This window comes from Trichomycterus rosablanca, chromosome 7, assembly GCF_030014385.1.
Source record: "Trichomycterus rosablanca isolate fTriRos1 chromosome 7, fTriRos1.hap1, whole genome shotgun sequence".
Taxonomy (NCBI): domain Eukaryota; kingdom Metazoa; phylum Chordata; class Actinopteri; order Siluriformes; family Trichomycteridae; genus Trichomycterus; species Trichomycterus rosablanca.
In genome coordinates this window covers 11,346,788-11,360,559 of record NC_085994.1, presented here as the reverse complement: position 1 = coordinate 11,360,559, position 13,772 = coordinate 11,346,788, and the positions used below count along the sequence as shown (strand labels likewise).

Here is a 13,772-nt window from a genome sequence, read left to right as displayed (position 1 = left end):
CAATCAATGTTTGTGATGACTTGCAATGAGTCTGTTTTATCGCTGAGGAGGAATTTTGACCCACTCTTCTTTGCAGAATTATATTACTTTGGCTACGCTGGACATTTTTTGAGCATTAACTGCCCATTTAAAGTCTTAAAGTCACAGCACTGGGATTTAAGTCAGGACTTTGCTTCGGCCACTTCAGAACCCCTAATTCTTTTGAGCCTTTAAGAGAAGGATTTGCTTGTCTGCTTGGATCATTGTCCTGCCGCATAACCTAACTGCTCCTGAGCTTTAGATCACAAACTGATGGTCAACATTCCAGAGGAAAAGTTCTCCAGGATGCCATTTTTGCCAAGTGTCGTTCTTGTTGTGGAATTATGTGCATTGACCATAACTAAGGCAAGTGAGGCCTGCAGTTCTTTAGATGTTAACTAGCTAAAGAAGTTGTTAGCGCAAATGATTACTATTGTTTGTGTGTTCGTTCGGGAGAAAGTGTTTGTGTCTTATTATAACCAGACTGCATTTTACGAGCAGCTTTTGGTGGCACAGCTGGAAGTGTGGGTTGTGCACAGCTTCAGTCAAGTCAAGTCAAGTCAAATTTATTTATATAGCGCTTTTTACAATAGACATTGTCTCAAAGCAACTTTACAGAATCCAGGACCAACAGATACAAAAACCCCTGTTGAGCAAGCCGAGGGCGTCAGTGGCAATGAAGAACTCCCTTAAAATTAGAGGAAGAAACCTTGAGAGGAACCAGTGTTCTGGGGTGCATGGGTTTGAATCATTTGGATTGTTTTGTTTTTTTACCTTGTGGGTTACCTCTTGCTATCTGATATCCTGTCACTGTCATACCCTAGGTGTGAATAAATAAGTGAATGCATGAGTGTGATTCCTCGAGTTTGATTAGTAGTCTGTGCAGCTAGTGTTTCAGTGTAGGTTTCAGACCCACCACGTTCCTGTTTAGAATGAAGATGAACAAAGAAATAAGTGAATAAATGTATGTAATTCAAAAGTGTTCACACTTTTTTTTACAACCCGTGCTGCAGGTGTGTCCTTGAACTGAAACTCAGTCATGAGAACAAACGCCATCTGCTGGACAATATGGTGTATTGCGACAACTCCGGTTTCGAACTAGCGTGGTTTTGGAGATGTCGCGATATCTGGTGTGAGATTCTTTACCACCCTTGGTCTTTGCAGAAGGGCACGGTGAGGCCGAGCAGAGCTAGCACTGTGTCTGCTGTGTGAGAAGTTTCGGCCTGTATTATTGCCCATTCTTCCTCCAGATATGCTCTCCAGACTTGTGCTTGTTTCAGGTTGGTCTATCTTAAACCAAAATAGTCAGTATTGTTGTTTTATGTGTTTTAAATTTTTCCCACCAGGAGTATAGCGCAAGTGTGAAGTTGAAGGGTAAAATGAACAGCCTGATACAGCTTGCTAAGCTAACAGAATTTATTTCCCACAGTGTCTGTGACAACAGTAAATGGGATTTTTTTAGTAAATAATGTTGGACCTGTTTATAATTATACTATTTCAGGTAACTTTATTTTTTACTGGTATTTGGGAATGTATATATTATGTAGTAGTAGCGATTAGCTTTAGCCATAGCCATGCAAACTAGCACCGGCTGTCTAGACTGACGTCCTTCATGTAACATACGTCCTAAACTGTGTACTATCTTACTAAATAGTATAGTACGATACTGGATACTGGTGTACTATGTACACATACTATCTAGTACGGTAGTGTGCAGTTTGCTAGCATGCTTTAGTTTTGGTCTGCAGCTTTAGCATTGAGCGAACTTGACTTTTCCAGCGGTGTTGATGTGACAGTTGAACTAATATTAACCTGAATGTCATTTAATGCACAAATTCGGTATTCTCGAGGCAATTTAGTGAGTGCAATTTATATAAATCTTCCTGAATATAATTTTTATTATATTATAAATTATTTTCATCGTGGACGTCATACTGTTTTCAACGAATGCTGTAAGTTTTAAGTAGGATTTGTGACCTGAATGAAATGATAATAGCTCCTAATTACTGAGTACCGGTGTTCTAGCCTTATCCTTTGTTAACTGGAGGTGTATAAAATAAATGATGTGCTTTCAACAGTTTGGGGAAGGCCCCTCTTCCAGCATGACTTTCGAGTTTGGAGTTCTGACCTCAACCCCATTAAACACCTTTGGGATGAACCTTCATTATGAGCCAGGCGCTCTATTCTAACATCAGTGTCTGACCTTACAAATGCTCTTTTGACTGAATAGCCACAAATTCCCGTAGACATACTGCAAAATCCTATGGAAAGCCTGTCCAGAAAAATGAACAGCTGTCCAAATATGTTTTGCTGTATGTCATATTAAAGCAATAAGCCACGAGAGACCGTGCGTTACTGTGATTTTAGCACGGGGATGACGTTTTTGGCACGACGCGAAGCGGAGTGCCTAAAACTTCTTTCCCCGTGCTAAAATCGTAACAGTAATGCACGGTCTCGAGTGGCTTATTGCTTTTATAAAACGGCGGTCAACATAAAATATAATAAATACAACAATGTTTAACCATAAATGTATTTATTGTGTATAAACTTACAATAAAGCATTCTTCCGCGACGCAAGGTAATCCGATTAACAGTGTTGCTAGGCAACGTGAGGGCGAAAATAACATTAACTTTTCTTTTCAGTGGCGTATTAATATGGAATGATGTGAGGTGGTCATAGGTGTGAGTTTATCGGGGATTTTACAACGGCTCCGAACGCGGCTCAGCCAATCAGATTTTAGGACCGGAACTATCCGTTTTATAAGTGAAGTTTTATAGATTGTTTATATCACTGTTGGATTACAGCTGAGCCAACTGTATTTTTCATTTATTTTTTATTGCCATTATTTAATATAACTAATTAATTTCCTGTTGTTTTGCGTTCTTGGCAGATTGATTTAGTATGTTGTTTATGTTTGACACTTTTTTTATGCAGACTTACTTAAAACGTCCACTTATGTAAACAAACCAACTAATGCTTTTGACATTTAGAATTCACACTGTGGCATGACGTACATTCCCAAGCCCTGTTTAACCCTAAGTGTTTTAAGGGTGCTCTAATGACGCACCCTAGAATTTCAGTGTGTTATTGGCCGGTCAGTGTCTACACAGACTTGATTGCCTATGTCTGGGGTTAGAAGGCTGGATAAACAGCCTAGCCACTGAGATGTGCACTTGTCAGGTCTAAAGCTTAGCCCCAAATAAAATAAGTAAGGTTGTGTCAGGGAGGGCATACAACATAAAACTCTGCCAGTTTAGGTATACTGAGCAAAATGATCTGCCTACATACAGGCACTGGTGATGGGATACTGATTTGATTCATTTGTTTATTGTTTGCAGGTTCTGCCCTGAAGAACAGTGGCTCCTTTGGACCATGGTATGCAAGTTTGTTATGTTGTGTTTCTTTTTGCTATGTTTTTGCATAAAGACCAACATATTACACTTGTAACATTCAGTAAATATAATTGTGAATTGTCTATTAAAGTATTTTTGTAATCCATACTATGAGCATTGTTGTCATGTATTGTTCCACCTTGTTTTGTGATGTCATGTATTAATATTGCTCTCACCCATTTTAGTGTGGTTCAGGCCTCTCGTTCCCTCCACTCATCCCCCCAGAGTCTGGCACCTGTACCCCCTCTGCCAGAAAAGGGAGGAAAAGTTCGCCATGGAATCTTTCCAGAGGAGCTCTTTACACTACTTTACCCAAAGACTGGGGTCACAGGTACTCTTTGAGTCAGTATTACTAAAAACATTTTATAATGTGCAGAACATGTTTGGTCTTTGCATAATGTTGTTTTTTTAGACACATTTAGGACATTGCACACAACCCTAAAGTACAATCTGGTACACCCAAATTAAGAACTATCCATACTGTACCTAATGTGCTATTGTCTGTTTCCAATTGCACAAGAATACCTGTAAAAGCAGGAGCAGGTGAGGCTGTGATTGCATTTATCTCTAGACACTAAGAGCTGAAACACCAGGGTAACTGTAAACCACAGTGGTAACAGTTAAGAGCTTTACCCCACTGTGATTTTTAAACTATATTGCAGTTTTGTTAAAGCTTTGGCACTTGTATTGTCACACTGCAATGGCAGTTCTGTAATGGCTGCCTTTGACCAATCAATGCCCTGTTTTGTTTCTTGCTCCACCCATATGGCCTACAGCTATACACTGGGTCACTGGCCAAGAGGAGTAACCAGGTTTGCTGCAGGCATAGTATAGTGTCACTTGCCAATGTAAATAACCAATAAATGTGGCATCATGGATTTAAAATTGAACTGTACTACAGCACGCTGTGCAAAACAAATGGGCTATAATATTACTTTTTAGTTTAGCAGAGGACACTCCCAATATGTTCAACTGTCCATTTGATTTTTAAGTTTAATGTTTGATTTTTTTTTATGTGGCAGGTAGCATTATTTTTGAATTGGCTTTGCTAAGGTGTAACTACCAGTCTGCCTCATGCTAATGTAACTGTTTTTTTCAGGGCCTTACATGCTTGGAACTGGTCTGCTCCTGTACTTTCTCTCTAAGGAGATCTACGTCATCAACCACGAGACCTTTGCCGCTGCCTCAATTGGTGCAGTTATTATTTATGGAGTCAAGAAGTTTGGTCCACAAGTGGCAGCTTTTGCTGATAAATTGAATGAGGTGGGTTTATTGGGCTGCATTGTGTATGTGGCGGCTGTAGAGATTGATAGAGATGCAGTCAGGCAAATGTTATTCCTTGACTTGCTAAAGGCGACTTTTGCTGGAGATATTTCAGCTTTTATGTCATTAGACTGTTTACACTTTAGCAGAACATTAAGAAGAGACCACTACTACTCAGTGAGAATTCTGCTCACATAAATCTAAAACTTAAAAAAAAAAATGATTTTGTATTTTTGTATTGTTAATTAAACATGCATTCTGAATGCACATTGTCTTTGTGTTAATGTAACCCTTCCTGCTATAGACTGTAAGTAGACTGCTCAATTTGTGCATGTGTGCCTTAAATTTATAGATATATTTTTACACAGACACGTACATGCACACACACAGCCTGGCCAAAAGTTGCAAACTCTAATTTAATTGCACCATCTTGAGCTTTTTATGGCATACGTTCGCTGTTCCCTTCAGAGATGCATTCATTTTTAGTCTTGTGTTGATGATTGGAGAATCAAACCACTCTATAAAGCATGCCTCAAAGACTAGATTTGCCTAGATTTATACTTCTGGAATAGTGTAAATCTCGATTCAGACAACAGGACCTTTTTGTGCTCTAGAGTCTAGTCTTTTTACTCCCTAGGAAATTGAAGCATTTGTCCTCAAATTAGCAACACAGCTGTTTAGTCTCAATTCTGTGTTTAGTTGTATTTTGCCTAAAACGCTCTTGAGTTTACAGCTTCTATATGTGTAACGTGTATGTGTCCCAATATATAATGACTGTTGGTACATACAGGCATTGTGCAAAGTAAGTTGCCAAAATGCAACCCTAAAATAAACAATATTTATCGGATGGTTTGATTTCATCTTCCTACAGGAGAAAGTGGCCAAGGCCCAGGAGGTTAAGGGCGTGGGCATGAATAGCATGGTTGAAGCTATTGAGCATGAAAAGAAGGAGCAGTGGAGAGTGGAGGGAAGACACATGCTCTTTGATGCCAAGAGGGTGAGACAAATATTGCTTAATTTACATGTTGTTGATATTCTGCAAAACAAAAGTTGACCACGTTTACAATTTGTATTAGATGTATTGTATTAAGTGTTGGTGTCATTGGTACTGGGATTCTAATTATAATGCAGTTGTGAGATTTGAACATTATATACCTGAATAGTTGTGCAAGCCCTGCTGATGTTAGAGCATACTAAATTCCTCTCGCTTACAGAACAACATTGCCATGCTTTTGGAGACCAACTACAGGGAGCGTCTGCACATGGTGACCAACGAGGTAAAGAAGAGGCTAGAATATCAGGTGGAGTTTCAAAATCTGCAGCGGCGCCTGGAGCAGGAGCACATGGTCAACTGGGTGGAACAGAACGTCATTAAGAGCATCACGCCACAGCAGGTACATGAGCCACATCTGTCTTTCCAGATGATTATGAGGTGCCTGCACAAGCAGTACCTACCATACAGATAACCCTTGTCTATTCAATTATTCAATTACTGACTGTAGCTTATTTGCTGCTGTATGATGTAATTCCCCTGTTTTCTGATCACAGCACACTGCTGGCTTTTATATTTTTGGTTGAAGCACTATTTTCCTTCCAGTATTGATGTCAAGATGTTTAAAATCACTGCTCCACCTCATACTCCCACCAGTACACAAACTACTATATCAGTATCATTGCAGTGCTAATAATGGTCCACCCCCAATTAACATTTGGTCAGCGGTTGTCCTATAGGGTCCCTTTCAGTTGATAAATGGGGTACAAGGAGTCCAGTCAAATTTATTTGTATAGCGCTTTTTAAAGTGGACATTGTCTCAAAGCAACTTTACAAAATCCCACAGACCAAAAACCCTTGTTGAGCGAACCGAGGGCAACAGTGGCAAGGAAAAACTCCCTTAAAATTATAGGAAAAAACCTTAAAAGGAACCAGACAAAGGGGGTTGATGAATTCTACAAAACATCAGATTGGCTATAGTCAGTATTTGTATACTGTACATGCAAAGTTTATCTGTGTGGTAGGTGTATCTTATAAAATAATGAATGTAGAAGAAGTACTGTAATTTTCTTAAAAAGCTTAAGGGGTTCTCTAGAGCAGGGCCTTTCAAACTTTTTTTCAGGCAACTCACATTTTGTCCATGATTTTTCACGTGACCCAGGCAACACAAGCAATGCATCTTACTCTCTCTTTGGCTATAAAAGATGTAACATAAAACCTTTACAAGGGGGCGTTCGCGTACAAGGTTTTTTTAAATTAAATTAAATTCAGCTAATGACCTCATGATCTAATATATCAAATAATCTTTTAATATTATTTGCTTTTTGACTAACTGCTAGCTTTAAGTACTAATTTTACAACATAATCATTCTGATAATCATTTATATCGGTGCTTGAAGTGTGGAAAAAGTGCTAGCACTTCTGTTATTCACTTGTTTTCATGTGTATTAGCAAATCATTAAGTATTTTATTCAGAATTAACGTTACTTAGCAACTTACTTGTTAGACTTGTTGAGAGAACAGGAACAGGTGAGATAATGCTCCCTTGATGATATCGATTCATGATATACAGTGGGGTCAAAAAGTATTTAGTCAGCCACTGATTGTGCAAGTTCTCCTACTTAGAAAGATGAGAGAGGTCTGTAATTTTCATCATAGGTACACTTCAACTATGAGAGACAAAATTAGAAAAAAAAATCCAGGAAATCACATTGTAGGATTTTTAAAGAATTTATTTGTAAATTATGGTGGAAAATAAGTATTTGGTCACCCACAAACAAGCAAGATTTCTGGCTCTCACAGACCTGTAACTTCTTCTTTAAGAAGCTTTTCTGTCCTCCACTCGTTACCTGTATTAATGGCACCTGTTTGACCTCGTTATCTGTATAAAAGACACCTGTCCACAGCCTCAAACAGTCAGACTCCAAACTCAACCATGGCCAAGACCAAAGAGCTGTCGAAGGACACCAGGAAGAAAATTGTAGACCTGCACCAGGCTGGGAAGAGTGAATCTACAATAGGCAAGCAGGTTGGTGTGAATAAATCAACTGTGGGAGCAATTGTAAGAAAATGGAAGACATACAAGACCATTGATTATCTCCCTTGGGGTCAAGATCTCATCCCGTGGGGTCAAAATGATCATGAGAACGGTGAGCAAAAATCCCAGAACTACACGGAGGGACCTGATGAATGACCTGCAGAGAGCTGGGACCAAAGTAACAAAGGCTACCATCTAGGGCTGTCGCGGTGAAAGAATTTCCCCTTGCGATATTCAACCTGTCTCAATATCGCGGTACGCGGTAATATCGCCATTTTTTTTTGTTTTTGAAAATTACTTAATTTATCTGGATTTTAGAGCTATATAAACAAGCTTTATTGTTAGGCTATGATTCGGTATATTATTGCTTTATAATGACAAAGATGAGACGGCTTTAAGACCAATGAAATGCGTGTTTAATGTTAAATACAGAACAGAGCAGGGATGCGCGTCTTTTCTCTATTAAAAAAAGGTTTAAATTTAGCTCCTAGGCTAGATATACAGTGTGAAACGAAAAAAAGTGTTTAGGCTAAATATTGTAAATACACATCTAATCAAAATATGGTAAAAAAGAAATATAATAAAGTCTGTAAGAGTTTAAACCTGCGTTATTATGCGCGCTAGAAGAACCAACACGTTCATCTGATGTGGTTTAGAGAGAATCTGAGTGGGGTAGCGATGTTCCCCTCGGTACTAAAACTCTCTCTGATGGGGCTCGTTACACTAATACACGTGTACTGTACCTGCATGCGACTTTACAATGCGACAAACTATCTATTTAGTAGGTATAATTAACATAACAATATATACTACATTTCAAGTTATTATTCGTTTCAATACATTTTTATTCAACGAAAAAATACATTTAAATCATTCCAGCAAGACCAGAAAGAGAATATTTGCAGGCTGCAATGCCATATTAACCGTCATTAAGTGTTTTAGTTCACCAAGGCTGTTTGAATATAGTCTAAATTACAAGTATTTATTGAGTGTGAACTCAATTTGATCATTAATAAACTTGCCTATAATTCCTGTTGCGATTGTTTACATTTTAAAACACAAAGCCTGACACTCAGCAGCAACGCATGAGAACAGGTTGCGGGAAAATGACGCTCCTAGCTCATTTTCATTATGAATTCATTTAACATTTATTACGCCCGAATGTAAGCGTATAAAAGAAGATGGACCTGCAACAATATGAACAAAAAAAAATAGAAGAAAGAAAGAAAAAACGTGAACACCGCGGTGTTGCGGTTGCTTGGCATGCCCTGCGGTTGGCTGGTCTATACCGCGATATTTCAAAATTGCGGTTAGCGCGACAGCCCTACTACCATCAGTATACACACTACGCCGAGAGGGACTCAAATCCTGCAGTGCCAGGCGTGTCCCCCTGCTTAAGCCAGTACATGTCCAGGCCCGTCTGAAGTTTACCAGAGAGCATATGGATGATCCAGAAGAGGATTGGGAGAATATCATGTGGTCAGAAGAAACCAAAATGGAACTTTTTGGTAAAAACTCAACTCGTCATATTTGGAGGAAGAAGAAGAACCCAAGAACACCATACCTACTGTGAAGCATGGGGGTGGAAACATCATGCTTTGGGGCTGTTTTTCTGCAAAGGGGACAGGACGACTGATCCGTGTTAAGGGAAGAATGAACGGGGTCTTGTATCGTGAGATTTTAAGCCAAAACCTCCTTCCATCAGTGAGAGCATTGAAGATGGAACGTGGCTGGGTCTTCAAGCATGACAATGATCCCAAACACACCGCTCGAGCAACGAAGGAGTGGCTCCGTAAAAATCATTTCAAGGTCCTGGAGTGGCCTAGCCAGTCTCCAGACCTCAACCCCATAGAAAATTTGTGGAGTCCGTGTTGCCCAGCGACAGCCCCAAAACATCACTGCTCTAGAGGAGATCTGCATGGAGGAATGGGCCAAAATACCAGCTACAGTGTGTGCAAACCTGGTGAAGACTTACAGGAAACGTTTGACCTCTGTCATTGCCAACAAAGGTTATGTTACAAAGTATTGAGTTGAACTTTTGTTATTGACCAAATACTTATTTTCCACCATAATTTACAAATAAATTCTTTAAAAATCCTACAATGAGATTTCCTGGATTTTTTTTTTCTCATTTTGTCTCTCATAGTTGAAGTGTACCTATGATGAAAATTACAGACCTCTCTCATCTTTCTAAGTAGGAGAACTTGCACAATCAGTGGCTGACTAAATACTCTTTGGCCCCACTGTCGTTATGAATCACCCAGAACCTATAGAAGGGGCAGAACAGAGAACCGGCAGTGCTGGTATGCAAGAAAAGTTATGATTTACCATTTGAGGAAAACGTAAAAGTACTCATTAGTACCGGCCTGCTACTATCTGCCATGGCTAGTCTGTGTCACTCTGCTGGATGGTGGTAGCAGGTTATTTAGAATTTTATTACATCACTTCATACCAATATCCAGACTATAAATGCAGAAGTCTCAGCTTGATTACTAAGATGCAGCTCATAGACAGGGTCTTCTTTCAAGATTCACATGTCTTCACATATTTACATTTTTGCCTCTGGTTCGTTTTCAGGAGAAGGAGAGTATCGCTAAGTGCATCTCCGATCTGAAAGTGTTGGCTAAGGCCACTCAGGCCAAGGCCACAGTGTAAACCTCTGCTGATGGAGCCTCTCCCATATTGGAGCCACCTGCTTTTCCTTTAATAAACTGTCCTTGTAAAGATAGTCTGACTGTCGAAGTGTACATAAACCGATTGAATAAAATATTTGGTTATACACACTATATGGCTCCTGTTTTTTTTTTTTTTTTCTTTTTAATTTCAGAACAACTGTCACTTCTTTTTTTAATTGGATTAGATTTGTTTTCGTAACATTTATGGTCATGACGAGGTAGGGTTGGTTCTCTCCACCTAAGCTGGTCATAAATGCTGAATAAAAGCCTGAATCCTAAGGTTGAAGTTCTAGACGTTTGTGATTCATGCATAATCTTAGCTTATTACTGGTGCTTCCAACCTTTGAACTGGGGATATAAAGAAGATTTTCCAGTATACTTGCTTGTAATTGAGAGAGATAATACCTGCGTGAGCTCACTTCCTGTTTGCTGAGTTGTTACAGGTGCAGCTGGACTTTGCACAGGGTTTTATGCTAAGCTAAGCAGTGAAGTTCAGGCTGGATGCAGTATCGCTTGTATGCTGCTCTGTAAATGCTGGTTACCAGTTTAGGAAGGAATCTCTAGGCTGAAAATTTGAAGCTGAAAAGTTGTCTCAGGTAAAGGGTTTTTGTTGGAATATATCAGTATATTGGTATATTAGTGGTTTGTTTATTTAAAAAAAAAAAAAAAAAAAGCATTTTTAGCAATATGGTATCTTTTAGAATTGTATGTTAATTTTGGAAAGATGGATATTTTCATCTCTGTGACATTAAAAATGTTGGCTTGTATGTCATATTGAGGAATACATCTGTATTAAAGACCTGTACAGTAGGGGTTAAATGACTTGGCATACTGTTAAAATGTGTTTATTTATTGAGATAGATAATAGTTTATAATTTACACTCCAGATTAAAACTAGGTTAAACATTGATGATTTTGTAAAAAGCAGTGAAGTCACGTTGGAGAACTGCTCTGACAATATCAGATGTACAGTGAGGAAAATAAGTATTTGATCCCCTGCTGATTTTGTAAGTTTACCCCGTTACAAAGACTTGAACAGTCTAATTTTTATGGAAGGTTTATTTTAACAGAGAGACAGAATATCAAAGAAAAATCCAGAAAAAAACATTAAATAAAAGTTATAAAAGAATTCTGACCCCCACAGACCGGTCATGTGCACAAAAGGCACACAAATTAGTCCTGTCCCTGTATAAAAGATTCCTGTCACAGAATCAGTTTCTTCCGTTCAAATCTCTCGACCACCATGGGCAAGATTAAAGAGCTATCAAAGGACGTCAGGGACAAGATTGTAGACCTGCACAAGGCTGGAATGGGCTACAAGACCATCAGCAAGAAACTTGGTGAGAAAGAGACCACTGTTGGTGCGATAATTCGAAAATGGAAGAAATACAAGATCACAGTCAATCACCCTCACTCTGGAGCTCCATGCAAGATCTCACCTGGTGGGGTAAGAATGATTCTGAGAAAGGTGAGGTCAGTCCAGAATTACACGGGAGGAGCTCGTCAATGATCTCAAGGGAGCTGGGAGCAGAGAAATGCTGGATATGACCCCAAGAACACCATCCCCACCGGGCATTTCTCTGCCTCCAAACACGGCGAGTGGAGTTAATGCCAAAGAGCTCAATTTTGGTCTCATCTGACCATATCACATTCTCCCAAGCTTTCTCGGAATCATCGCATTGGCAAACTTCAGATGGGCCTGTACATGAGCCTTCTTAAACAAAGGGACTTCGCGGGCACTGCAGGATCTCAATCCATTACGGCGAAGTGTGTTACTAATGGTTTTCTTGGTGACTGTGCTCCCAGCTCCCTTGAGATCATTGACAAGCTCCTCCCGTGTAATTCTGGACTGACCTCACCTTTCTCAGAATCATTCTTACCCCACCAGGTGAGATCTTGCATGGAGCTCCAGAGTGAGGGTGATTGACTATGATCTTGTATTTCTTCCATTTTCGAATTATCGCACCAACAGTGGTCTCTTTCTTACCAAGCTTCTTGCTGATGGTCTTGTAGCCCATTCCAGCCTTGTGCAGGTCTACAATCTTGTCCCTGACGTCCTTTGATAGCTCTTTGGTCTTGCCCATGGTGGTCGAGAGATTTGAATGGAAGAAACTGATTCTGTGACAGGAGTCTTTTATACAGGGACAGGACTAATTTGTGTGCCTCATGGGCACATAACCGGTCTGTGGGGGTCAGAATTCTTGCTGGTTGGTAGGGGATCAAATACTTATTTCCCTTAATTAAATACAAATTAATTTATAACTTTTATTTAATGTTTTTTTTTCTGGATTTTTTGTTGATATTCTGTCTCTCTCTGTTAAAATAAACCTTCCATAAAAATTATAGACTGTTCAAGTCTTTGTAAGGGGGTAAATTTACAAAATCAGCAGGGGATAAAATACTTATTTCCCCCACTGTATGTTATAACAGGTTGGTGATTAACACTGCTAAATACATGCAGTTTCATACCTTTTTGAAACTGATGCAATTGCCCAGCAGACTAAATGTTTAGAAGTTAAAAGTTGGTTTAAGTCCTTACTATAAACATGATGATACAAATATTCATTAATAAAATGTAATATGGTTCTCTGTTTACCTTACTGTATGTGGCTGGCACATTCTTAATTTTCCAATTGTATTGTTTCTAAGTTAGATTTTTTATATATATATTTAGCATTTTATACATAACCCTGCTACATGACTTCTATCCCTGCTAAATTAATCTGCTAGGCTGATTTGATACACTGCCTTTCGCAAAGTGTAAAGACCAGGTTGTGTTAACTTTTTCCTCTGGTTTTCTTTTTTTTTTTTCATTTGGAATTAATGATTTATGCTTTAAATCCCTGCATTTAGTATCGGTTCTATATCTTTTGGAGCTAAATATAGGGCTATTTTATTTTAACATTTTTCTATCTTATGGCCTTACGGACTAAAAGGGCGGCACGGTGGCTAAGTGGGTACCACTGTCGCCTCACAGCAAGAAGGTCCTGGATTCGATCCCCAGGTGGGGCGGTCTGGATCCTCTCTGTGTGGAGATTGCATGTTCTCCCCGTGTCTGCGTGGGTTTCCTCCGGGTGTGTTTCCTCCCACAGTCCAAAGACATGCAAGCGAGGTGAAATGGAGATACGAAATTGTCCATGTCTGTGTTTGATATAACCTTGTGAACTGAAGAACCTTGTGTAATAAGTAACTACTGTTCCTGTCTTGAATGTAACCAAAGTGTAAAACATGACGTTAAAATCCTAATAAAAAAAACCAACTGACTAAAAAGTTGCAATCTTTTGGCCAGCAGGGGGCGCTCCCTACATGCTTATCCATAGGTCATTGCTGCTCATAAAAATGTGCTTTACTACTCTAAGATCCGCTGGCTGAGTCGGGGGCGAGTTTTGAAATG

At 39.3% G+C, this 13,772-nt stretch overlaps 1 protein-coding gene across 1 annotated transcript; it reads left to right on the top strand.

Annotated features, from left to right (window-relative positions):
* Nucleotides 1–1,173: 1,173 nt before the first annotated feature.
* On the top strand, nucleotides 1,174–10,487 carry atp5pb (ATP synthase peripheral stalk-membrane subunit b). The gene is made up of 7 exons (XM_062998380.1): nucleotides 1,174–1,298; nucleotides 3,358–3,394; nucleotides 3,597–3,742; nucleotides 4,511–4,674; nucleotides 5,546–5,671; nucleotides 5,889–6,068; nucleotides 10,281–10,487. Exons 1-7 carry the CDS (start codon nucleotides 1,271–1,273, stop codon nucleotides 10,356–10,358), a joined length of 759 nt encoding a protein of 252 aa, XP_062854450.1. The 5' UTR covers nucleotides 1,174–1,270; the 3' UTR covers nucleotides 10,359–10,487.
* The last annotated feature ends 3,285 nt before the right edge of the window (nucleotides 10,488–13,772 follow it).

Coding starts and splice junctions, on each gene's coding strand:
- atp5pb (XM_062998380.1), top strand. CDS start 1,271: ATGCTCTCCAGACTTGTGCTTGTTTCAG. Junction 4,675..5,545: donor TTGCTGATAAATTGAATGAG/GTGGGTTTATTG, acceptor ATCTTCCTACAG/GAGAAAGTGGCCAAGGCCCA. Junction 5,672..5,888: donor TGCTCTTTGATGCCAAGAGG/GTGAGACAAATA, acceptor TCTCGCTTACAG/AACAACATTGCCATGCTTTT.